We start from the raw sequence: 24,781 nt of genomic DNA, 5'->3' as shown, positions 1-24,781 counted from the left end.
CACAAAGTACAAAAACCACATGAAAATCTGCCATAATACACTGTGTATATTTTAACAAATTGAATGTTTGGTTAAGATGCCTTTGCAAGAAACATGAATGCGTTCTTAATTAAATCCTCTGTTTAGTTTGAAAATCAGTGTAAATAAATTCTCTACACAATCTGTAAGCTTTATGGTACGGCAAGTCATGTTTATAGTATGGAAAACTTAGTCAGAAATAAGCAAAATAATCATAACAGATGATTAGGAACTAATTCTGTAAAATATACAGGGTTTTATAGCATAACTGTGTATGTCTGTTTGTAGTGGGTGACTCCTGAAGAATTCACTAAAAAGTTTGATTAAAGTTAAATGCCCACCAATTTATCAGTAATTATCTGAAGCACCACTTTAACATTATCTGTAATATTTCACAATGATCAAAGCTCAGGCATTAGAATTACAAAGTAAGGAAAAGAGGTGGCAAGTTGAATTTATAGCATCCTCTAGTCTAGAGGCTTGACATGCCCCAAGATTCACACTGAATGATCTATTCAATTACTATGTAAAATAGTAATACAATACATTTCTCGGCACCTGGTTAGCTTAAAGCATTTAAATTAATTAATTAATACTGAAGCAGACATATGTTCCATAAAGTTGATAAACTTGCATAAAAACATAAGTTACAAGTCTAATTTCTACAGTCCCATTCAAACTCATATAAATGTAATTCTCTGTGCGGGTCTTTTTACCACTTCGACATGTTATTGATCAAATAGTAGAGACTAGAGACATAGAAACAACATGAAGAAAACTATCGCTTGAAATGCTTAAAATCAATTCCTGACTCCAGGAATTCCAAAATAAATTCAATAAGGTTTTCCAGTAATGCAACTTTTCAGACTTAAAAGTTCACTACTTTGAAAAGATACCAGTAATAACTTAATTGTATGAATGTAAATGATGGCATATATAGAAAAGATAAAACAGAGAGTAATCTAATTCAGTTTTTTAGTATTATTTAGTACCTTTGCAGTCCCTAGTTGACTCAATACTACATATAAAAGGATTTCCTTGAGGCAATTGGAAGGAATTCATACAACCATCTGGCAAAATCTTAAACAACTGGATATTGTTTACATGGTATCAGGAAAAGTATCAGTTGTGCACATAAAGCACATGATACTTATTATCTTGGTAATTAACATGAAAATATCATAAACCCTGACAAAAATCATTCTTACCTCGACTAGGTTTAATTCATCAGGTACCTAATTGAAAAATAGGTAAACAATGAGCTATTGAACAACAAAAAATAAAGCTATTTAAGTATTTTCCTAGTTGTCTGCATACCTGCTCAGATTTTGGGCGGTTTCACACTTGCCTGGTTTGTCTTCAAACCTGATTAACAGTACAGTATCACTTGCAGACCAACTCAGACCGGAAGTTCTAAACCCTTCTCGTTAAATGAAACAACATAAAGCAGTTCGCTTATGCCATCTAGTGCTTATTTGGCATTAATGAATTCAAATCAAACTCAAAATATTGATATACCTCTGTTCCTTTTTTTATTTAAAACACATTTAGATCTCATAAATCCTTCAAAACTTACACTAAATAGGCTACCATTCTGTACAAAAATAAAGAAAAAGCAAAGGGCTGTGAAATCCTAGTTTGTTTAAAGTGAAGATAATTCTTAAAGGAATTGTTAAAATTCGATCACAAGATGGCGCTATATGATCTTGTATCACTCCGCTTTTTGATACTACCAATTATGACTGGGGGGACTTTTATTTTGATATGTTTCCCAAACCGGTGACATTTAACTGTGCTTTAAACGTTCTTGCTTCACATTAAACAATGATGTGATTGTATAACAGGTTCACATGCTTTAAAGTAGTAAACAACAAAACGTCTGAAACAGCGACTTTAATGGATATTACGTTAACGAATAAACCATTTAAAAGAGTCGGGTCGTGCTGAAGGTTTGTTATTCATTGTTGAGCTTTTTCACACGCTTGTTAGGCTTGTGGTAAACAATAATAAGCTAGCAAAAACCGTTAGCAGTTAGCAAAGGGCCTATAACATAAAGAATCCACTTTGTTGATTTAACTATAATTAACCTAGTACATTTACAAAGTAGATAATCAAATATTGTTTTATTCGATGTGTATCAATACAGAACTTTTGTCGTTATGTGAAGATTGACGTGGCCGTAATATGCACATGATGTTTACCTGTCATTGTTATTCTCAGTAACGTTACACGTTTGACCAGTCAATAAGGATATGTAGTCATTAATTCAAATTTATTATAAATGCGATTCTTCATACAAGCTGTTCTGATTCAATATTTATTTAATTTAAAAACTTTGACATATCCAAAGATATCAAAGGTTATACTTTTGAGATCATCCCTATTACAGTTGCTTGCCAATGCCAGAAGAAGGTAACGAGGACCAGACCCTTCCACCCTTGTCCAGCCCTGTCAGTGTCCAAGAAAATGGCTTTTCCATCCCAGGAACCAGTAGGGAAGAGCCAGCGGCTACACATCCAGAAGGTGTTGGACCACAGAACTCCAGAAAATCAAAGGCCCTGCTCCATATCAACCGTCAGGAGATCCTGTCAGTGGCTCAAAGCTCCCAAGCTGCTGAGCTTCAGGGTTTGGGAGTGGATGTCTATGACCAAGATGTTCTGGAGCAAGGTGTGTTGCAGCAGGTGGACAGGGCCATACAGGAGGCCAACCAGGAAGCGGCCAAAGCAGATGCTCAGAAAGAATACGAGTCTGTGCTGGATGATGTCAGGTAAACTTATTTTGTTTATCCTACCCATGAAACGATCATGTAAAGTTAATAAAGTCACATTTTTTTAATTTGTAGATGTATTTTAACGTATTTGTTATTGTTTGGTTTGCATTCTAGGTCATGTACAATTGCTCTGAAACACATCAACAAAGTTTTGGAGCAGTTATCTCCTTATGCAGCTTCTAGCAAGGACATCAGTCGCAAATTAGAGTCTGTTAAACGGCAAAAAGAAAATAAGGTCAGCAGATGCTCTAATGTTTACATGATGTTTTTATTATTTATAATATATGTTGTTAACAACAAATTTATAAGATAAATATACACAAAAATGTATTGTTTTTGTAGCTGTTAAGACTGAAGAGTTTATATTATTGTCTTTCACAGGAGAAGCAGTTAAAAAAGATCAGAGCCAAGCAGAAGAAACTGCAGGCCTTACTTGATGGAGAGGATATTCAGAAGCTCGAGGAAACATTATTGATTGAGGATGACGAAGGTAAGCCAGAAGCACAGTCCTATGCTGAAGCTTTGCCATGGTCTTTGAACCTACTCTCATTAATGAAATGTACTGAAGCATCATGTCCCCAATCTTTTTGCTTGTGCCAGATTGTAAGACAAAAATTTTATAGAGCAGTGTATATTTTAAAGCAAATGGACAGTAATGCATATAAACATTTGTTTTTGTATAACTAGCGTTAGCACTTGATTTAATTGTGTAATTATGTATGTCTAAAAGAACCAGGTCCTTCTACGCTGGGCAGCATGCTCATGCCATCTCAAGAGACCGAATGGGAAGAGCTCATCCGCACGGGTCACATGACCCCCTTCGGTTCACGGATCCCTCAGAAGCCGGAGAAGAAAGAACCTCGTAAAGTTATGCTCAGCGAGGATTCCGGTTTTGATAAGTACCTCACAGATCAGGCCATTTTAGCGGAGAGCAGGAAGAAACCCCCCTTAAAGAAAAAGACCACCAAGAAGCTAATAACAGATATCAAGGATGGCAAAGAGCAGAAAAACGGCTCCTTATCCAGCAAAGATAAGAAACTCCAGAAGCGTATGCGAAAACTCCAGAGGACCGCTCTGAGGGCTCACCCCAAGGCCAGGCCCAAGGTGGAGAAAGATCTAAACCAGGGCAGGAGGAAAGGTTTTGGGGAACGGGCATCAGACAGTGAGGGCTCAGAATATGTTCCTAGTGATGAACTGATGGATCCTGAGGAACCAGAGAGAGATGATGAGTTCTGGGTAGATGAGGATGACGAATATGAACTTAAACCTTACAAGAAGAAGAAGAAGGAGGCTAAAACAAGAAAGTCCAAGGAGGAAGAGAGTGATGAATATATTCCCAGCAGCTCAGAGGATGAGGATTCTCAGAAAAGTGGAAAAGTAAAGAAATGTAAAGATGATGGTGATATCGAGTGTTACAGGCAAAGGATTAGGTAAGCATTGCCCGAATCTGTCATTCAAGCTTTGATTAAGAAATTCATTTCCTAATCATTACAGTCAAAGACCATTCATAGATTGATGAGTTTAGTTAATGACTCAAGCGACCATACTTTGCTTAGCATGTATGCTAGAACAGATAGTCTAATCCACTGATGAGATTGGCAGCTGTCCCTTGACTAAGCAAATTCTATGGCTATTCATATTTTCTCATTATGGTATGCATGTATTTATTCCAGTGTTAACATGAAAATAGATTGATGCAAACCTAACAAGATTTATTCATTCGTGTTAATAGTAAGCAAATTGAGTTGGCGTGGTCTTCTTCACTGTGGTTGGTTTAAATGTGAATGAAGTCGCAATTTCTGGATGCTACTGGTGGAGGGCAGAGCGAGTGGTGGAGGAAAGGAAAAAAACGTAATTAACTGAACCAATGCTTAGTCTTGACTTAATTACAAGTGCCGTCTCGGAAGCCCCAGATAAAGGGAACGGTTTCATTGCAGAGTGACAGGACCAGCCCCAAATGAAGATGGATTTTTTTCCCTACACTCTTCTCTCTGTACCTTTCTTGGGGAACTCAAACTCCTAATTGTCTGTATCAATCTTAATTTGCTTTTCTGACGACATTGCCACTAAATGCTGCAGCTTTCCCTGAAGCCAGAAGTGGGTCAATTAAATCTGCCCTGCAATAGTGAGGGGCAGGGAAGTTAAGAAGGGAGAGGTCTCTCACTCTCCGTTTTCTTTCTCTTTTTGTCTGTCTGTATTTCTTTGGTGAGGAAATTAAAAACCAAGACAAGGGACTATCGGTACCTGTCTGTACCTTACCCCTTATAGGCTACTGTAAACTTTCCCACAGGAGACGTCTTTAACAGAATCAGATTTTTAATGGCAGCGGTAGACTTGTTTCAGTTTTAGTAGACTTTCTTTTGTTAATCAAATTGTATAGACATCACATAAAATCAGCAACATGGGAAACATTTCTATGGAGTCTGCCTTTCTCTGTGACACACGTTCAGGGTGAACCTGAGCAGCATGTCACATTGTGCCTTCAGGTGCTCTTTATCTATTTCTGATGTGTTTGATGCCTTCTTCTGCTACTTTATTGTCCCTTTGGGCTTAAAAAAAAAATGCATGTTCTTATTTATGAGGAGCTCAGATGCAAAAGCCGCCAAATGCCACTTCTGAGAAAATGATATTGACAGAATGATCTCAGCACGTACATCAAATACCTTTGTTTCAAATCTGCTTAATTTCGCCCTTAGGCCATTCAGAAATACTGGTTTGTTGGCAGAATCCGCTAAACAACACATCTATTTTTTTTTTTAAGCAAAATTGGATAAATGATAACGTGTGGAACGACTATGGGTTTCAAATCTGGGTTTTAAAGGGGTCCTATCATGAGATTTTTTTTAAGATGTAAAATAAATATTTGGTGTCCCCGGAGTGTGTATGTGAAGTTTTAGCTCAAAATACCACACAGATAATTTATTATAGCATGTTGAAATTGCCACTTTGTAGGCCTGAGCAAAAGTGTGCCAGTTTTGGGTGTATCCTTTAAAATGCAAATGAGCTAATGAAATGCAAACACTGATCACAATGATGGTGGCTTTTGTAATTGTAACTCAACTGTGCTGTCAATTCTTTCTTCTCTATCTCTCTTTCTCTCTGCTCTAAATGGCAGTGCTGTGGTTGGATAGTGCAGATTAAGAGGGCGGTATTATTGTAATTCATCTTGCTACCTACCTCACAAAACAGGGGAAATCTGAACAACCAAATTTTTCACATGCTTGCAGAAAATGGCTTACCGAATTTAAGTTACTGGGTTGTTCTTTTTCACGTTTTCTAGATTGATTGAAGCATCGGGGACCCAATTATAGCACTTAAACATGGAAAAGTCAGATGTTCACACTATGACCCCTTTAAATTCGGACTTTCACTATTTGCATTATTTGTAGTTGCATCTTTAGTGATTTTGCAACTGTCTGGCTTGTCCAAAGATTTTTTTTTAGAAGTGGAGGGGTTTTTTGACAAAAAAAAGCTTGTATGCACTTAGAGGGTTTTGCATTGAAAGGCAAATTTGTTAAATAAGAATGAAATGACTTAAGTCACATTTGTGATAATAAAGCATTAATAAACTAATAAACTTATTCATTTTCATTGCTATTAAAGAGCCTGATAAAAATGCTAATTTTGAAGAAAACAAGTCAAATGCACTTAGAGGGTTTTGCATCTGAACTCCTCATATTTTATTCAAAAAAATAATATATTTTTATAAAATATGGAGATTTTATTCATTTTGCATTTAGCTTGTTTTGATTTTGTTCTTATAAAAAGATTAAAGGTGCTCTAAGCGAATTCACGCGTTTTAGGCCATAAAATTTTTTTTTTCATACAGTAAACATCTCCTCACTATCTGCTAGCTGCCTGTCCCCTGAACACACTGTAAAAAAAACGCGGTCTTTGCAGACAGCCCAGGCTTTACAAACTGCAACAAAAACAGAGTGGTCAAACCTACCACCACGAAACATATCCAAGTGTTCCAGCCAATAAACGACAAGAAGGATTTGGGAGTGGAGGCTGGGTGCGTTCATGACTCGTTCAGAAGGGAGGGGGAGGGGAGGAGTTAGCTACGCTCCGTTTTGTTTGGCAACACTTCGAACTTCAACAGGAGGGGACATCACACAGATTCACTTAGAGCGCCTTTATTTGCGATTAATGGCATACAAAATAAAAGTATTTTTTGCATAATATATGTTTATACTGTGTGTAATAAAGTGTGGACATTGTTTGAAGGAGTATTTAAAAGATACAACGGTAACGCAGTGCGTCTGTCTCTCCGCAGGAAGTGGAAAAGGCAAAGACTTCGGGATAAAGAGGCAAAAAGAGAAGCTGGCGAGGAGGAGTCAGAGGAGAGCGAGGTCGAGTTTGATGAAGGATTTAAAATGCCTGGCTTCCTCTGGAAGAAACTCTTCAAGTATGACTCACACAATTACAACAGTAGATTCTCTTAATAATCTGTTTCCTTAAACAATCACGTGCAGTGCAAAGTCTTAAATCCTTGCAGAAATAGATACCTTGAATGCATTTTAACTTTATGAGTGCCAAAAGCCAAACAGTGTGCTGTTATAGGGGGGTGAAGTGCTTTGGGCTCAGAAGAGAGGGATTTGCTATTGTTTTGTGGATGCGTTTTACAGCACATCAATTGGCCAACACTTACGGCCCATTTATCCAGAATCAATAGAGATAATGGCCCTATGATTAATTCATCAGCCACAGTGTTTGTGTTTGTGCTGGGGCTGCGTTTTGTGCGACATGTTTGCTTTTGTTGTCCAGGTATCAGCAGACAGGTGTCAGGTGGATGTGGGAACTGCACTGCCAGCAAGCAGGAGGCATTCTGGGAGACGAGATGGGCCTGGGCAAGACGATCCAGATAATTGCCTTCCTGGCAGGCCTAAGCTATAGCAAACTAAAAACACGTGGATCCAATTACAGGCAAGGGAATCTTCTTAATCAAACACTTTCACTGCTGTACATACACTTTATTTATACGCTCTCATTTTTTGTTGTTTGCATTGTCTCCTTAATTCCTTTAGTTTTTCGTTTTTATTAAGGCTCGTCTTTATTAAACATGCTCATGCATCATCATCATCATCTACCCACTCGAATACGTCGTACATGCGTTCGAACGCTCATAAACACACACTCACGCAAACATCGTCTGACTCCCCCCACCCCTCCCAGACTCAAAGTCTCGCTTGCGATTAATATTTCAGCAGCTGGATTGCTGGTGGAGAGAGGTTTGGTGTGAATTATTAAAGACGTTTCAATTATGATATTCCTCTAATTCTCTTAGTGGCGACATCAAAAGTGGAAACAAGGACGTGACATGAAAGAGAGAGACTGTTTGGTGAAAGAGGGGGTGGGAAATTAAACATGAAACATGTAATTAAACACATTTAAGGTAGTGCCTTTTTGCTTTTCGGATGGGCTGGGCCCCTCCTTGCTGGTCAATAAGCTGTCTGGCGTCGTCCATCCGCAAATTGATTGTTTGCAAACTCAATTATGGCTCGCTATCAATGGCTTTCACAATCCGGAATATCATATCAAGCCGTAATGCTCCCAAAGCCATTTAGTGCATTTCGGCAGTTCATCACCTTTATTGAACAAATGCACTGGGAGGAAAAGCAGAACTGCCCCATCAGCTCATGGTGTTTATCAATTCATAAATTTGATGCTTGTAATTTTTCTCTAATGTATAAATACTGGACTACCTGTTTGGAGGACAGGTGTACTGTGTGGGGAAAGAATCATTTTTGCGATTGGTGCTTTTAATTAAATCATCGCCTCACAGCCTTAAAGAGAATGAAGAGTTACTTCAGGGTGAATGTATTTTCTTTTGTAGGTATGCTGGCCTGGGTCCCACAGTAATTGTGTGTCCCGCCACTGTCATGCATCAGTGGGTGAAAGAGTTTCACACCTGGTGGCCTCCATTCCGTGTGGCTGTTCTCCATGACACCGGCTCCTTCACCAGCAGAAAGGTAAGTCCCATAGCCATGACCGCGATCTTCAGATGCGTCAGATCAGTTTTATTTCTTTCTCTATTTAATCTCACTGAAATATCTGACCATTTTGGGCTTAAATTTTTCTATACAAAGAAGCAACATAAACAAGATTAAGATGAACTGTGTCGCACCGGTCTATAACGTTTATACCGGAGCAAGATTTTCCCCTGTCAGCAGATATCCTACCATAGAGTCGAATTGGCTCCAAGGAAATGTTAAATTAATTAAAGCTAAGGTAGCAGGAGCGGCTGTGAGGTATTTACTGTGAGTGGTCTTCACTGCCCCCCCATCCTGCCTGACACAGTGATTAATGGGGCCTGTTGTCTGGCAGTCCGTACTTTGCCCTCTAGGTGGAGAGTTGGTCTCAAGAGCTTGTAGAGAGACAGAGGAACATTTATGCAGCGTTGGCACCTAATGATACCGCCACGCTAACACTAACATTCTTGTAGAGCAGATGTACCTGATTAATTGGCTACAAAGAAAAAAGTGTGCGGGGGGGTGTGGGGAGGAGGGCGATAGGCTGGGAACAGAGGTTAGTCGCTTTGCACATCTATAATTGGAACACACTTGAGACCGTTCATGTGAAACGTCAAAGCAGACGTATAGACTAGTCGTTCTGATGAAGACGCTATCGCCAGGGGCCCGATACCGGCAACCTATCACAGTTTCCCCAATTTAATTAACGGCCAAAAAAGACGTTGTTGTGTAAGCGTGATGCGTTGGCTTTTACCACTGCAGCTGATACTCATGTTCCCGTCTTACAGGAGAAGCTCATCCCAGAGATAGTGGCCGGTCACGGCATCCTCATCACTTCCTACTCGTACATACGCATTATGCAAGACTATATTCAGAAGTATGACTGGCATTACGTCATCCTGGATGAGGGACACAAGATTAGGAACCCCAATGCTGGGGTTACTGTGGCGTGCAAGCAGGTGATTCTTGCTTTCATTTAAGAGATTTCATTTTCAAATCAAGCTGTTATTGCTAATGATTGATTTCAAGGTTAAACATATATTGATCAAATATATGGTGCTTTGGATAAAAGCATCTGCTAAATGTATAACGTTCCTGTAGCGCACTTGGTGGAGCATGGCTTTGGCAGCACAAAAGGCTGTAAATTCAATCCTAGGAAACACACAGTGCATACTTTTTTTTTAAAGTATACTTTTTTTTAAAGTATACTTTTTTCCGCTTTCGATGTAAAAATGTAAATTTGTAGTACCAAAGACAACTTGGAGATTTACGACTCGCACTGAGCATACAAATGTAGTCTGGCAGTAAATCTGATACCTTACAGAAATTATCCGTTCAGTCTGCATCAATTTATATGAGCTTCAGTGCTATCGATCACTCTATTAAAAAAATCCATCGGAAATTCCACAACACTTTGATTTGGTATTGAATAAACCGAAGCTAATGGAGCTTTTAAAAATCTATAATAAAGGTCTTTATCAGATAAGTTCTACCTGTGGATACACAAATATATGCTGTTCATAAAAACACTTTTGATGACTATTTCAGTTCTAACTTTATTCTGTTCCTCAGTTCCGGACACCCCACAGATTCATCCTTTCGGGCTCGCCCATGCAGAACAACCTGAAAGAGCTGTGGTCGCTCTTTGACTTTGTGTTCCCAGGAAAACTGGGGACTCTGCCTGTCTTCATGGAGCAGTTCTCTGTGCCCATTACTATGGGCGGATACTCTAATGCATCTCCAGTGCAGGTGAACCACACATCAACTTAATGTTCCCCTATTATTGATGCAAACCTATCATTTCCACCAAATATAACTGTAAACTTACCGAGGAACCTGCATAACACTTTAGGTAGACATGGAAATGTCTGTATTAATTCAAAATTATATTAAAACCTTTAAACCGTGATGTGACAACTGTATGGTGTGGGGATTCTAGATGTGCCATTATTAGGAAACCTTTTTAGTAGCACACTTACTTTATGGATTTCATTTTCGAACTGCTTTAAAAGGGTATTGATGTTTCCTTTGCCAATAATAAAAACCTTTACTAATTATTAATGTTATTAAATGGTTGAAGATATCTAAACCCCATGACTCTCTCTCAGTAAAGCTCTCATATCAACCGTCTGTACAATCCTATAGACCAACTTCATCTTTTCGTACATTTTGTTTAGTTGATATTCAATTGAGTAACAATTACATTTTTGAATCATGTAAATAGTTTAAATTTCATTGCATAATCAAAGACATATAAAACAATTTACATTTATAAATATGAATGCAGCTTTATAACCTAATATTAGAGGGCTATTTAAATATCGGTACATTTAAAGATTTATAATAAAATTGTGCAAAGTGTAAATAATATAGTGACCAGTCACAAGATATACACACAAATTAATTTGAAATTAAAAAAGCTCATAGACCCAAACTGGCCAATATTTGAGAAAACCGTTTAAAGGATGTCCACCACTACAAGGTGTTTGGACATAAATGTGTGTTGCAAGTGTGTCAACACAACCACCCTACAATGAAAAACATGCACCGACTTCTTTTTTTTTAATCCCTGTTGAACCAAAGCAGTCTCGTTAGACATGCCTTTTTGATTTTCTTATCAATGTGATGTCATACTGATAAAGCCCTGCCCACAGCCACTGGCTGACAGTCCTGCATTACCATAGTTTCGGCCCTCAGCGAATTGTAGTGAGATACTGTTGTTCGGATCTATTTAAACTGAAAGCACTCAAAAAACCACAGAAAAACCAAGCGTTTTTGCTTCCACCCCAAATAAGGGCAGTTTCGACATGCTATTATTAATGATCATTGGGTTCTTCAAGCTGAAACTTCGAAGGAACATCACCTGAGACGTTTATTAGATCTGACATCTAGGTTTAGCATAAACCTGTTTTGGTCAGTCCCTGTATTACAATACAGTTGTTTTCATCAGAAACAAGTAGGGGTGCGCGGGGCAAAAACTAACGCAGGGTTATTTGTAACACAGACTGTTTACATTGTTGCACAAGGTTGAGCGTTTTGTTTACCGGTATTTTTTTCATCCTGCCAAAAGACAATCTCCCACAAATTATTAGAAATGTATAATGTTTTTCCAGAGAGTTATTGATGAACGAGTGTTTTGGTGGCATGTAAGTAAATTTTTTCATCATCATGTTTTTTCGGTTTCTAAGTTGGGTGTAAGATACCAAACCCAATGCTATGTCATACTAATCGGTGTCTTGTTGACTAAAACATAGCATCGTTTTGAAATATGTCTGCAGCTCTTAGCAACTTTTTTGGTGGGCTTGAAAATATTTTGACCCACCGGGGTTAATTGTAACGCTGTGTTAATTGAATTAACGCTGTGGCGTAATTCTTGCCGTTGTTTTAAATAGGCTACACACGAATGACTGCTGGCTGACAACAAAATAAATGTGCCTGTCTTATCAAAAACCGTGTGTCAAAATGTATTTTTGTTCATATCTTTAATATTGATTGAATTAGGTTACGTCAAAGATTAAAATCATTATGAAATGAATGGCTAAATTCAGACTTTGATGTACGTTATCTCAGAATTTGATTTTGAGACTTTAGTATGGTTTTTACATACTGGATCACATGTAAAAAAAAATGTCATAATTGTGCTGCTTTTTCTCACATATTTAGACATTTGTATCCATTTATCATTGAATTATGATAATATAGGGGATGAATAGTGAGGATACCCGTCTATTATAGACAGATATATAAACAATATCCATTTCAAGTCTATAGACAAAATAGTATTGAAATATTTGCCTGCAAACTTAATTTTTAGCAAGTGTTACAACTAACCCCACCTATGGGGTAAGTTGTAACGTTTGCACTTCTGTCACGTTTGGTGTAATTGTCCAAGAATGGTAAATACTAGAAACAAACTTCAAATGTTCATTTGTAGCAGAGATGTGTGTGTTGCTTGTGAAAAATATAATTAATCAAACTCAAAAATTTTTTGAATGATTGAGCCAAAACCAAAAAGCGTTAGGTTGTGCCCCGCTCTCCCCTACTAAACAAAGTCTACAGCCATCTCCAGAACTTCATTTGATCTTTCTCAACCTCTGCTTACCCCTCCCTCTCTTTGTCTTCTCATATGCGCCCTAATCCAGGCTCATTGTATGCCCTGCAGTGTTGTGGTTCTACTGCAGCCTTTCTTTTGATCTGCAAACCCCTTTAAATTACAGCTAAATGGCATTTGGCCTAACGCAGGATCAGGAGAACATTATTGATAAAAGAGTGCAGGCCCCCTCTGGAGTCCAGCAGCACTCTTATGAATCTTTAATGTGTCAATCTGCTGATAGGAGGAGAGAAAGAGAGCAAGCGGCTGTTGACATGTCTCAGGACACACAAATTGTTTGGCTTTCGTAAAGTGCGTTGAAGTCGGGGCTTGTTAATTAGCCTGTACTGGATTGAAGCTGGTTTGTCGAATTACACAACATGTGGATTTATGTATTTATTCAATGTATAATCTTTAGGTCCAGACAGCCTATAAATGCGCTTGTGTTCTTCGTGACACAATTAACCCTTACCTGCTGAGGAGAATGAAGGCTGATGTGAAAGCAAACCTCTCCTTACCTGACAAAAGCGAACAGGTGCAGATATAATACATCTCACATATGAGTTATTCATTTATTTAAGTTGAACAAGAAAGGTCCTTGCATGATGTGAAACATATATTTTGTCCACACAGGTCCTGTTCTGCAGGCTGACAGAAGATCAGCGGCAGGTTTACCAGACCTTCCTGGACTCCAAGGAGGTTTATCAGATTTTGAATGGAGATATGCAGGTAATGCTTAAAATGAATGATCCTCTGTTCTCCACGACGTGAAGAGCTTTATTCATTATTCAGTTTACCTGAGAGCGATGACATCCTCTCTGTATGTTTATATACACATTTTAAAGCTTGCGGAGACAAACATCTTCTGTCATCGGTGAAGTGTGATGTTCAAACGCTCCATTCCCACCAGGCAAGCGTTCAGGTTATGAACGCTAATGAATGTAATTTACTGCTAAATCACATTATTACAAAGATGCAGAATCTAGTTTAATGTCTTATTGACAAATGTCACGTCAACCTCGTGCACCTGCGGACATGCTTGTTGTGCTCAATAAATGAGTGCCCTGTGATCTATTGACTTTGCGTATGCGCCGTATCGCCGTCACAGCGAGGAAAAGGCTCCTCGTGACTATTCATCACGATGCTCCAAATGTGTTTTGCGGAGGCAAAAGCTGTGGGTTGCAGAGCAGTTTACAAACCCCTCTTATGTGGTCACAAACTCCATTAAGCCACATATATAATGCAAAGACTGCTGCATTTACTTGAAGGAAAGACTTTACTTTGCTCTGGTCAATTACCATCATTAAATTAACCGAGTTTATTAATATTAAGATTTGTGTTGGCCGTATCTCATACATGGGAAACTTTTCCTCCTGCCATTAAATATATTAACGTGTCCATCCGGTGTATTAATCTCAATTCCCCACCCTGTTGTTCTAGGTCTTCTCGGGCCTCATAGCTCTGAGGAAGATGTGCAACCACCCAGACCTGTTCACAGGTGGGCCGCGCTTGCTCCGGGGCATCCCCGACGATCAGCTTACCGAAGAAGAGCACTTCGGTTACTGGAAGCGATCGGGAAAGATGATTGTGGTGGAGTCTCTTCTGCGCCTGTGGTTCAAACAGGGACACAGAGTTCTGCTTTTCACGCAATCCAGACAGGTCAGTGTGAAAGAGAGTAATGGATACGGAAAAAAGACAAAAGGGATCATTACAGCACTTTAAGATATAAAGTCCCACAGCTTCTCATCATTTGAACTTTAAATAATGCGAAATTTGGTTAGACTCTGCACAATATCATAGATCTGATATGTTGATTTTGGCCAAATTCATATAAGTAGATCCATCAAGCCTTTGCCTCTGCAGGCATGCCTTAAGTAAAGAAGTGTGAATAAACCCAGAGTATTGATAGATAAGATGCACTCTCCCCATCTCCAGCAGCAGCCACTAAAGGACCAATAAAGTTATTATGTCATTTCGCCCTCTAATAGAATTCATTACAAGATCTTATTGCATTGTAGGGTGTCTGTCAGGACCCAGCTGTCTTTGTTCAATAGAAATGAGATTTGGCTTCAGAGAGAACCTAAAACCCACACAGTTGGTACTTCTGTACATGTAATATTAATCTCACCTAATCCTATTAGCACTAATCCTGTTCTCAATGCTCTGTCTCGAACCATTTCTCCCACACACACAGATGCTGGAGATCTTGGAGGTGTTTCTGAAAGAGAATGGCTACTCCTATCTCAAAATGGATGGTACCACCACCATTGGGTCCAGGCAGCCTCTCATCGCTCAGTACAACCAGGTGAACCAGATTATTGACAGAGTTTTCGCTTTGCTTCTCCACTTTTACACTTCACTAACATGTGTTTACCTTATTCAGAACAAGGACATCTTTGTCTTTCTTTTGACGACAAGAGTTGGAGGTTTAGGAGTCAACCTGACCGGTGCGAATAGGGTTGTAATCTACGACCCAGACTGGAACCCAAGCACAGACACTCAGGTTGGCCATTTACTGTAAAAACTCTGTCTGTACCGTATGCAGTACTGATCAGTATTGATCTGAACTGTTGACCTCTCGCTGCAGGCACGCGAACGCGCCTGGAGGATCGGGCAAAAACAGCAGGTGACCGTATACAGGCTGTTGACAGCTGGAACCATTGAAGAAAAGATTTACCACAGGTAATCCTTTCCTAGGATTGGGCGTTTAGATGAAGCTGGTAATGCTGAGAAGGACTATTACAATCCATAATGTCCTACTTCTGTCTGCAGGAGCTCAATAGACAGTAATTGAAATGCATAATTTTTTTTATTAGATATCAACACAAATTTGCTAATTGGTCGCTGAAGGCTATTCTAGACTACTCTGTTATTTGTAGGGAGGCAATGGGAATTTCCAAACACTGGATTGTTCACATATTAATTTTCTATTTACAAACTAACCCAAGACACAACGTGCATTTGTTAAGCTGATAAACTGTCCAGCAGGGTAAGATTGTGGCATGTCAGTGTTGAGGCTATAAAGAAAATCATACTGGAAATGTGGGACTGGGGTATATCATCATGGAGATTGGAAAAAACTAATACAGTGTTTTTGGTCCTCATCCACAGACAAATCTTCAAACAGTTTCTCACCAACCGAGTGCTAAAAGATCCTAAACAGAGACGGTTTTTCAAATCTAACGACATTTATGAACTTTTCACACTGAGTAATCCTGACGGCACACAGGGAACAGAAACCAGTGCAATATTTGCAGGTAATTCATTGATGTGTTAAAATTCGATACATTTACATACTTGTAAACATGAATCTAAATACATTTTGCATTCTGACTCTTTATTAAAATCAAGCTTTGTTCGTAAAGAAACGAATATGAATCGTTTTGTCTTTTTCTGTGTATAGGCACAGGCTCAGATGTGCAGATTCCAAAAAGACACAAGTCTTCCCATCCTTCTCAGGGGACATCGGGACCATCTCAATCTCATTCATCTGCATTTGACGTTGAAGACCAAAATACCGCATCTCTGTCAAACAACAAACATGCTACCTCTGTCAACGATCATTTGAACAATAAACTTGAATCTCATTCCAATGGTTATCTTCCAACAAATGATGTTTGTTTGGCAGACAGCCCTCAGAAGCACAGGGAGAAGAAAAAGCATTGTGAAACAAAAGAAAAAAAGTTCTCCGATCAACACAAGCATAAAAAGCGCAAGCACTCAGCGGATGCCAGATTTGAAGGATGTCGTATTTCTCACCTGGTGAAGAAAAGGAGATACAAAAAAGTGGACGATGAAGAAAAAGAGGACAATAAAGATGAGAAAAAGAGCGATGATTATGTTTTAGCCAAACTTTTTAAGAAATCAGGAATCCACAGTGTCATGAAGCATGACTCCATCATGGAGTCATCAAACCCAGATTTTGTACTTGTGGAAGCCGAGGCTAACAGGGTTGCCAAGGATGCACTGAGAGCTCTTAAGTCCTCAAGACAGAATCTCAGGGCGCCTTTCTCAAGAGGGTCAACACCAGCCACCCCACCTCCACTTAAGTACGTCCATCTCATTCGATGTAAAAGAAAAAATACATTTACATTTTAAAACCAATACCCATTTTAATATCTGATTTTTCTTAGGAGAAGGTTTGGGCAGAAGAAAAACCCACTACTTTCTCAAGCACCTAGGACGACGGCAGAAACATCAGAGAAATGCAAGGTATAAATACTGTTTGCATACAATATTCTCTGAACCCCCTATAGAATAATAAAGACTTGTGTTCTCTAACACTATTTTTGTTTTAATCCAGGATGCAAATATTGTAAAGAAGTCAGGAATAAAGAAGCCAGGATCTGGTGTTCACTTCAGTGGTGAAGGGGCACAAGAACCTGGTTCTCTCTCATCGTCCTCTCTCCTTGCTATTATGAGGGCCAGGAATCACATCAGTCAACCCCAGAGACAAGAGGATGAGGAACAAGAAGAAGAAGAAGAGAGAAGCACTCGGCCCGTTCCTGTACCTGCTGCTCCTACAGAACACGATGAGCTTCTGGTCGACCTGAGGAACTTTGTGGCCTTCCAAGCTCAGGTGGATGGTCAAGCAAGCACCAAGGAGATTCTGGAGTACTTCACCCCAAGACTTAACTCCTCGCAAACAGCAGTTTTTAGAGAACTTCTAAGGAATATCTGTGAGTTTCATAGACTTCCTGGACAGGAAGGGATGTGGAAGCTTAAAGCTGACTACAGGTAAACTGAGCAGAGCATATTAAAACATATTAGCTGAGGTACAGAATAGAAAATGTATACGTCACACTAGGGAACTGCGGGTGATTCGATGCATCAGTTATTTTTAGATTACTAGATGTGTTGAATATGTTGTCAGTAACTTCTTGGAACTTTTCAGATGCATGTACTCATGTATGTAGTCAAAAGTGTCTTCATATTTGTTTGTATTTTGTTACTGTTTTGTTTATTTGTTTATTCCTGGAAATGACTTGAAATCAAATGTATTCTCTATTTGAAAAATGTTTTTATTCAGGGAATGTTTGCCAAACTATTGTACTGTTTTTTTTTCTTATTGCTTAACTGGGAAAAAAACAATTTATTTGTTCTTAATGCTACCAGTAAATCTGTGAAAAGAATGGAAAATGTATTTATATAGGGGGTTCTTCTATTAAACTTATTTGGTGCCAATTTATCCACTTGACTTTTTAGTCGGTGGTCAGTGTTTTTGAAACTTGTCTCATGATTATCTACCTCCCACCAAACACAGATAAATGAACCAATGCATATGCAATATGTTGGCAATGAATGAGTTTACAATCCATAAACTTTAATTAAAAGTTACCCAATAAAACAAGTTTTGCATCAACTGTGGTGTTTTGTATGGATCTTTTTAGTTAATTTTCCTAATATGATCTAGGAAATGTAATGCATCATTAGATCATAAGCCAAAACACGCAGCACCTCAAAGGGCCTTATTGAATTTTAAATACATCTATGATATTATGTTGTTGCACATTAATCACAATGTCTGGCCTCTCTGGGACATTACTGCTGCTATTTCAAGTAGTTTTGTATGTGTCAGAAATGACTGCTCATTATATCTTGTATTTGTTTTTGCAAATACCCTAGCAAACAATTTAAAGTTTGAAACAGGTTCACAATTACAAGTGATGCTAGTGATTTGTATGACTGTATCTCGTTTTTTCTTTAAACTAGGCAAATAAATCATCTAAGGGACTCACTGTAAGATCTTTATTTTTAAGGACTTCGTACAAATAAACCAAGTGGAAAAGTAGTCTGTGTAATTATGAATTAGTCTATTGGATCGTTCGTGTTGGCTACCTCATTAAAACCATTTATTCTTTAATTATACGAGAAAACTTCAGTCTGTATAATAGATTGGTCCGCATTTATTTTTCTATCGCTGACCATGGTACTGAAAGTTTTTCCAACTACACACATTTCGACTTCATGGTGCCAAAGAGGTTTTTCGTTTGCAAACTTTTTTCTTTTACGAGGCCTCGCGCACACTCAATTGTTTTGTTAGTTAAATATTAAAAACAGAAATTATTCCCTTGAATTTGCAGTGTAAAGATTTGGCCAAAACAGAGCGCTTTATGACACTCGCACATCCAGTGCCATATTTACTGCTGTATCACATTGTCTCCCATACAGCGAATGCAGTATCTCAATATGTCTCTATTCGCAATAATAACACAAATGTCAGTAAGTTGCACAGAGCTTGTCTCATTTCCCAATGCATTTTGACGAGATCATAATACCAACTTTATTTTCAGCGGTGCATAAATTAATTACACGCATTTAATAACTAAAATATCATTATATTCCCCTCTTAATATCATAAACGTTCTACGCCAGGGAAGCACTTAATAGTGCAGGGGGCCATAACAGGCTATTATCCTTGTGTAATGCTATTAGAGAACCAATTATGCACCATTACACTTGCTTTTTTGCAGTTTATGTGATTTCATCCAATACCGTCCTCCACTTCAAAATTTCAGCTGGTACTCGGAGCCTCATTTCCAGCAGCAGAGGAGCGACGGTGTCTGCGCGCGGCGTCCCACATGCGTTTTAAAAGTAATTGAAAGGGTCCCGCTGCATATAATTTACGCGAGAGTGGGAAATAAATCCTCGGACCCCTTGCTGTGAACAAAATCAAAATTTGGACCTGCGAGCGCACAGCCAGTGGATTCTCGTATAAAGTGGACCCCTAACCCATATAATGAGCAATTACTGGTCTGACAGCCAATTTTAAATTCAAAAACAGTCATCTAGATTTTTAATATAAAAAGCAACTGTATAAAAAAGTGCATGGTGCGTGTGCCCGTGTGTTTGCGATTTGGGAATATGCATGCATAAAGGTAAAGTTACACTTTCGGAGTAATTCGCCGATGCCTTGGAGGATTTTGACGTTTACCACCACGTGCGCAATCCGGTTGGCCGCGGCGATCCTATCCAAATGACTTGCAAGTGAGGAAAGAAAATCTGATTAATTGCAATTACGTGTGAGATTATAAAGGCGAGTGTTGTCGTGCTGTAAACAGTCACAAAGACAGCTGGTCACTCCCTCCTCGTGTGCAGAGCAGAGGATGAGTTGGAGCAGGGGAGGTGAAAGCGGAGCACTTAGTGATTGACGTTGTGATTGCACAGCCGAGGTTGAGCACGAGACGCCGGTATCTCTCCAAAGCACTTCATCACCGCATGAGCGCGACTGAACAACACAACATCTATAGGTATGAATGCAGACGCATGTTTTTCCTTTAAATCTTTACATATAACTTGGATTTAAAATCGGAGACGATGCAAAAATGTTGTTATTAGTCAAAGTTTTCTTTTTAGGACATTATAGAGCCTAATAGTTGAAAAACATACTGTTTATTCTTTGCAGAGTGAAATATTTAATAATTACTCCATTGGGTACGAGAAGAAAAAACATCAGGAAACAAATATGTTTTACTTTCACTGTCCACCACAGTTAGAAGGAGAGTGCTGCAGGACCAACTCACGTAAGTACGCATTTCTTTAGTAACGTCTAAGTTTTTTTTAATGTTTTAGGCTACTTGCATTGACTTCGACTAATTTTTGTAATCATTTAAAATATAACATTAAAACTATCAGTTTTATCGTTATATTATGTATTATATATTATATTTACCCAGTGTCTTTATTTTATACAAGCCAAGTTGTTGTTTTTTTAATCGAAGCAGCAGTTTATAATTATTTGTTTATGTTTTTTGGGGGTGTTTTATGTTTTGCCACATGGCAACTTGATCGAAACCTATGATAGCTTTCCAGCTGAGACTTTTTTGTTGCAGTCTGCCTGTGAACAGATGTTAGATGTCATGCCTTTCAGTCGGCATTTTAGTGGTCACGGTTTCCCATTGTGTAAAGTGGTAATTCAGGTCTTTACCAGATTACAAACAACTGTTCCCTGTAAATTAGTCCAGCACAATAAACTGTGAGGGAACTGGGGGGATAATATTTTTCAACATCTTTATAAGATGATTCTATAAGAAAAATAAATTGTTATAAAAGAAAGATATGTTTAAAATGTGATGTTTTTACTTTAAACAGTAAACACAAATGGGTTTGGGAATCACGCCTCTGGAGACTTTGATGACGGTTTCCTGCGCAGAAAACAACGCAGAAACAGGACAACCTTCACTTTACAACAGGTAGCATATGCTTACAATTAAAAGAAGCTAAATATCCCACTACTGAAATGTCTTTGCATTATAATGTTGTTTTATAATGTTTATACATAAAAGGAATTTAATTGTTAATTTTTAACTATTTTAATTATAAAGCAAAACGAAAAAAGAGTTTTTATCGCTAAACTGTGAAAATAAATACGCAATAAGACACTGCTGATATGCATGCAACATTTATACTCGAGTAGTATTTTTTTCATGTATTACAAAGAATAAACGACAACAACAGATACGATTTGCTTTCAGCTGGAAGCTTTGGAGGCAGTTTTCGCACAGACTCACTATCCAGACGTGTTTACAAGAGAAGAGCTGGCTATGAAAATAAACCTAACAGAGGCCCGTGTCCAGGTGAGACACTTTCCACAACTGTCCCGGTACAAACATATAATTAATAGCATAACATAAAGCGTTTGGCCAAAGCAAGTAAATGAAGGCACTCTGTCATTTCCGCGATGCGCTTTAATAACATCAACATAATGTGGAATATTAGATTAGGTTGATTAATCGGTCATTCATAATTAACTAGTGCTAATGTTCTACACTCATTTGTCCTCGTCTCTAAGGTATAAAAATTGCTAAGATGCACTCCCATTTCCGTGCTTTAACGCAAATGGAGTTGAAGATGCAGTGCTTTTTAAAAAATACAGACGTGCTTAACCGTGAAGGATTTGCTTTCGTTAAAGCGCCCGTGCACCTGAAACCTCCAATTTCATATTCTGTGGCCTTGCAAAACATCGGTGGTAATATCAACTTGGCCACATTGTAATTGCATTCAATGTGTCCGTATATGCAATTTCCTGCATTCCAGATTTGCTTTTGGGTTTTCTTCAGAGCTCAGATCTAATTGTAAGAAATATAATAGTTTCCCTTGTGTTCCCTAGGGTCATCTTACTATCGCTTAAAACCAATGACTGCAACGCGATAATGGAATTCGCTGCTGTAAATTAGGGATTGTAAACAAATTATTTCTCTCTAATCGGATTACCCGATTCCTATTATTAAATCTGAACATGAATCGGTCGCAGCATGCAGGGATATTAAACTTACATTATTATTAGGAAATAAATTTTCTTTTTGTTGTAGTATAGTGCAGGCGCCCCCCCGTTTTTAAAGTGTCAATTGGCTTGCGCTGCATTAAGAACAAACTGCAAATTGAGATTAATGGTGCAATTATAGAGCATTCAGTGCTGGGGGATCATGACTTCTAGCTGGAAGGTGCAAGGGTGAGATAATGTTGCCACAATTACATTGTGAATATTGTTGTCTTGCCAGTAAACTGTTGTCTCATATTATGTCGGCTGGCTATACGTGTGTGGCGTTTTGTTTGTTCACATCATTGTACCTTTGCACAATGCTGGCCAGGCGGACGAGATATGGCTGCATTATGCAACCTTTCCCATTCAAATATGATTAATGCCTTAGAAAGCACAGACTTAATCGAATCTGATGTTGTCAAACAATCACTAAATAGAGAAATAAACGACTTCATCACGGTTCTCTCTCTCAGAAGCAGGGAGACTGTCAGTAGGAAGTCATTAAAAAATGATAATGAAAAATTGCTCAATTAAATGTTGTTATAGGCAATGACCTTCATTCAATTAAGATACAAGAACTTCCCTGCATATGCTTAGAAATTTGTGCTCATGAAGTTTGAAACAAGTCACCAGCTTGTAGGATTATATCAAAAACTTGATTTTCTTTTAATGCAAATAATAATTAGGCTACTGATTCTAAGTATATTTTGTGAGTTTCAGAACAGAATAGAGAAAATTGTATCATCCTAATTTTCAACAAACATTGTTTTTTTCACTTTCTTTCCAGGTGTGGTTTCAAAATCGAAGGGCAAAGTGGAGAAAAACCGAAAGAGGAACTTCAGACCAGGAGGGAGGCAAAGAACAAATCAATGAAGGCAACCCTCCTGCACGAAACCTCAACCAGTCTCCCGTTGACCACGGCAGAAATAAAAAAGAACCGATGGAAATACAGCAAAAGTGTGTAGATTATACATGTAGATCATCTAAACATGTGATTTTTACATGCATTTGTTTTTTTATTTAACATTTAATGGCCATTCTTGTGTCATGCCTAGTATAAACAGAGTGGTCGGATCGGGTGGACCTTTTTTCCCATCTTGCTTGCCTGGGACTCTGTTGAACACAGCTACTTATGCACAAGCCTTGTCACAGGTGGCAACTTTAAAAGGTAAGATCCTCTTTAACTGATACATAGCTAATATATTTATTATATATGCTGTTATCAATTGTTTTGCTTTTTTTGTGCACTAATGTGCAACCTAGCACATAATTGTGTGCTGTTGTCTTGTATTAAATATTTATTGATAACATGATTTACAGACACTTTCTGAAGTGAATAATTTTTATATTATTATGTATTTTGTTCATCTCGCAACTATTTAGCATTACTTATTGCATAATAAAGCTATATCTGGCATACAAATAACAAACCTTTCCTATGGTATTTAGTTAAACTGCTTGGCTAGTACTTTAAATGCCTGCTCTGAGGTTACATAAACTGTAAATATGTTCTTGTTGATTTCAGTGATCGCAATAACATTCGCGAAGTGAAATTAAACATATATTTATAAAAAGAAGCCAGTGGAGACATGCAATATCCTTATGCACCCCGTTCTTACACACTGTTCCTGTTTACCTCTCTTTAGGAAGCCCACTGTGCTCTTGCTGTGTGCCGGACCCAATGAGCCTCTCCTTCCTGCCGCCGTATGGGTGCCAGAGTAACCGGACGGCCAGTGTGGCAACCCTGCGGATGAAGGCCAGGGAACACTCTGAGGCAGTACTGCAGTCAGCCAATCTGCTGGGGATAGGGTCTACAGCCGGGCCTGGAGCAGCAGGGCCAGGGGTCGGGCTGGGCCAAAGCACTGTTGCTGCTGGAGGAAGCGATCACAGTCCTAACTCTGGTAGCTCTAAGATCACATCCCAAAGAAGAACTCCTGACAAGCACCTGCACTGCCCAAAGGAGGGTCTGGAAAAGAAATAAGGGAGTTTTATTTTTTTCCACCTGGAGGACATTGTTTGGATGAAGGATTTATCATTGAATGCCTGCTGCCTCCTTTTTAAGCGCACTGACATGCCGCGGACAGGACGGTGTTGAGTGCATTCCATTTATGTGTATTTTGCGTGTATATGTGTGTGTTAAACTATTAATTAAATTGTAATTTATCTTTCATTCTTAACTTTTGCTTATTATTCCTGGTTAACCTACCCGGTTAACCTAGTATATGTGGGCAGGTGGAATTGTAATTTAGCTTTTATGGTGGAATGACTCTAAACACATCATGTGTTAAAGGAAAATTTCCCTGGTTGCCAATGTGAAATTATTTTATTTTTCACAATCCACTTTAATGTTTGACTTATACTGCCTGGTGTACTGTGAAGTCAGGTGATGGTAGACATTGCATTGTGTCGAGATATATGATATGCTGAAATATAAATGTACTAATGTGAAATAATATATGTAAGATAAGGACAGAAATGTATATTAAGTGGTTTGTCATGTTTTATAATATAATACCCAGATTAAATTCTTTTTCATGCTGATGTGATGCCAACTGACACATTTCTGGTAATCACATCTGCGCAGCCATGATAGACTGCAAGAGTCCACACACTGGTCCTGTTTTGACATGTTCAATGAAACAATTAAACATGTAGGCAATCATGTACAT

General features: G+C 38.5%; 2 protein-coding genes across 3 annotated transcripts; both read left to right on the top strand.

Moving 5' to 3' along the window:
- Nucleotides 1–1,830: 1,830 nt before the first annotated feature.
- On the top strand, nucleotides 1,831–18,213 carry ercc6 (excision repair cross-complementation group 6). Of its 2 annotated transcripts, none has more exons than XM_065296549.1 (20): nucleotides 1,831–1,967; nucleotides 2,408–2,785; nucleotides 2,903–3,023; nucleotides 3,170–3,278; nucleotides 3,519–4,218; nucleotides 7,065–7,196; nucleotides 7,556–7,714; nucleotides 8,625–8,760; nucleotides 9,549–9,719; nucleotides 10,333–10,509; nucleotides 13,269–13,385; nucleotides 13,484–13,579; nucleotides 14,291–14,509; nucleotides 15,045–15,155; nucleotides 15,234–15,353; nucleotides 15,438–15,532; nucleotides 15,962–16,107; nucleotides 16,254–16,899; nucleotides 16,984–17,062; nucleotides 17,154–18,213. In XM_065296549.1, the coding sequence occupies exons 2-20, from the start codon at nucleotides 2,418–2,420 to the stop codon at nucleotides 17,589–17,591; spliced, it is 4,140 nt and encodes a 1,379-aa protein (XP_065152621.1). In that variant the 5' UTR covers nucleotides 1,831–1,967; nucleotides 2,408–2,417; the 3' UTR covers nucleotides 17,592–18,213. The 2 variants fall into 2 exon arrangements, with proteins under 2 accessions (XP_065152621.1, XP_065152622.1); XM_065296550.2 differs by having other exon boundaries at nucleotides 1,833–1,967; nucleotides 2,392–2,785.
- A 1,716-nt stretch (nucleotides 18,214–19,929) lies between these two features.
- On the top strand, nucleotides 19,930–24,763 carry drgx (dorsal root ganglia homeobox). The gene is made up of 7 exons (XM_065297522.1): nucleotides 19,930–20,100; nucleotides 20,256–20,373; nucleotides 20,942–21,042; nucleotides 21,325–21,426; nucleotides 22,900–23,069; nucleotides 23,168–23,280; nucleotides 23,759–24,763. The coding sequence occupies exons 2-7, from the start codon at nucleotides 20,316–20,318 to the stop codon at nucleotides 24,091–24,093; spliced, it is 879 nt and encodes a 292-aa protein (XP_065153594.1). The 5' UTR covers nucleotides 19,930–20,100; nucleotides 20,256–20,315; the 3' UTR covers nucleotides 24,094–24,763.
- The last annotated feature ends 18 nt before the right edge of the window (nucleotides 24,764–24,781 follow it).

The sequence above is a fragment of the Paramisgurnus dabryanus genome, chromosome 20 (assembly GCF_030506205.2).
Source record: "Paramisgurnus dabryanus chromosome 20, PD_genome_1.1, whole genome shotgun sequence".
Lineage (NCBI taxonomy): Eukaryota > Metazoa > Chordata > Actinopteri > Cypriniformes > Cobitidae > Paramisgurnus > Paramisgurnus dabryanus.
The sequence above is the reverse complement of the archived record's forward strand: the minus strand, read 5'-3'. Positions and strand labels throughout refer to the sequence as shown.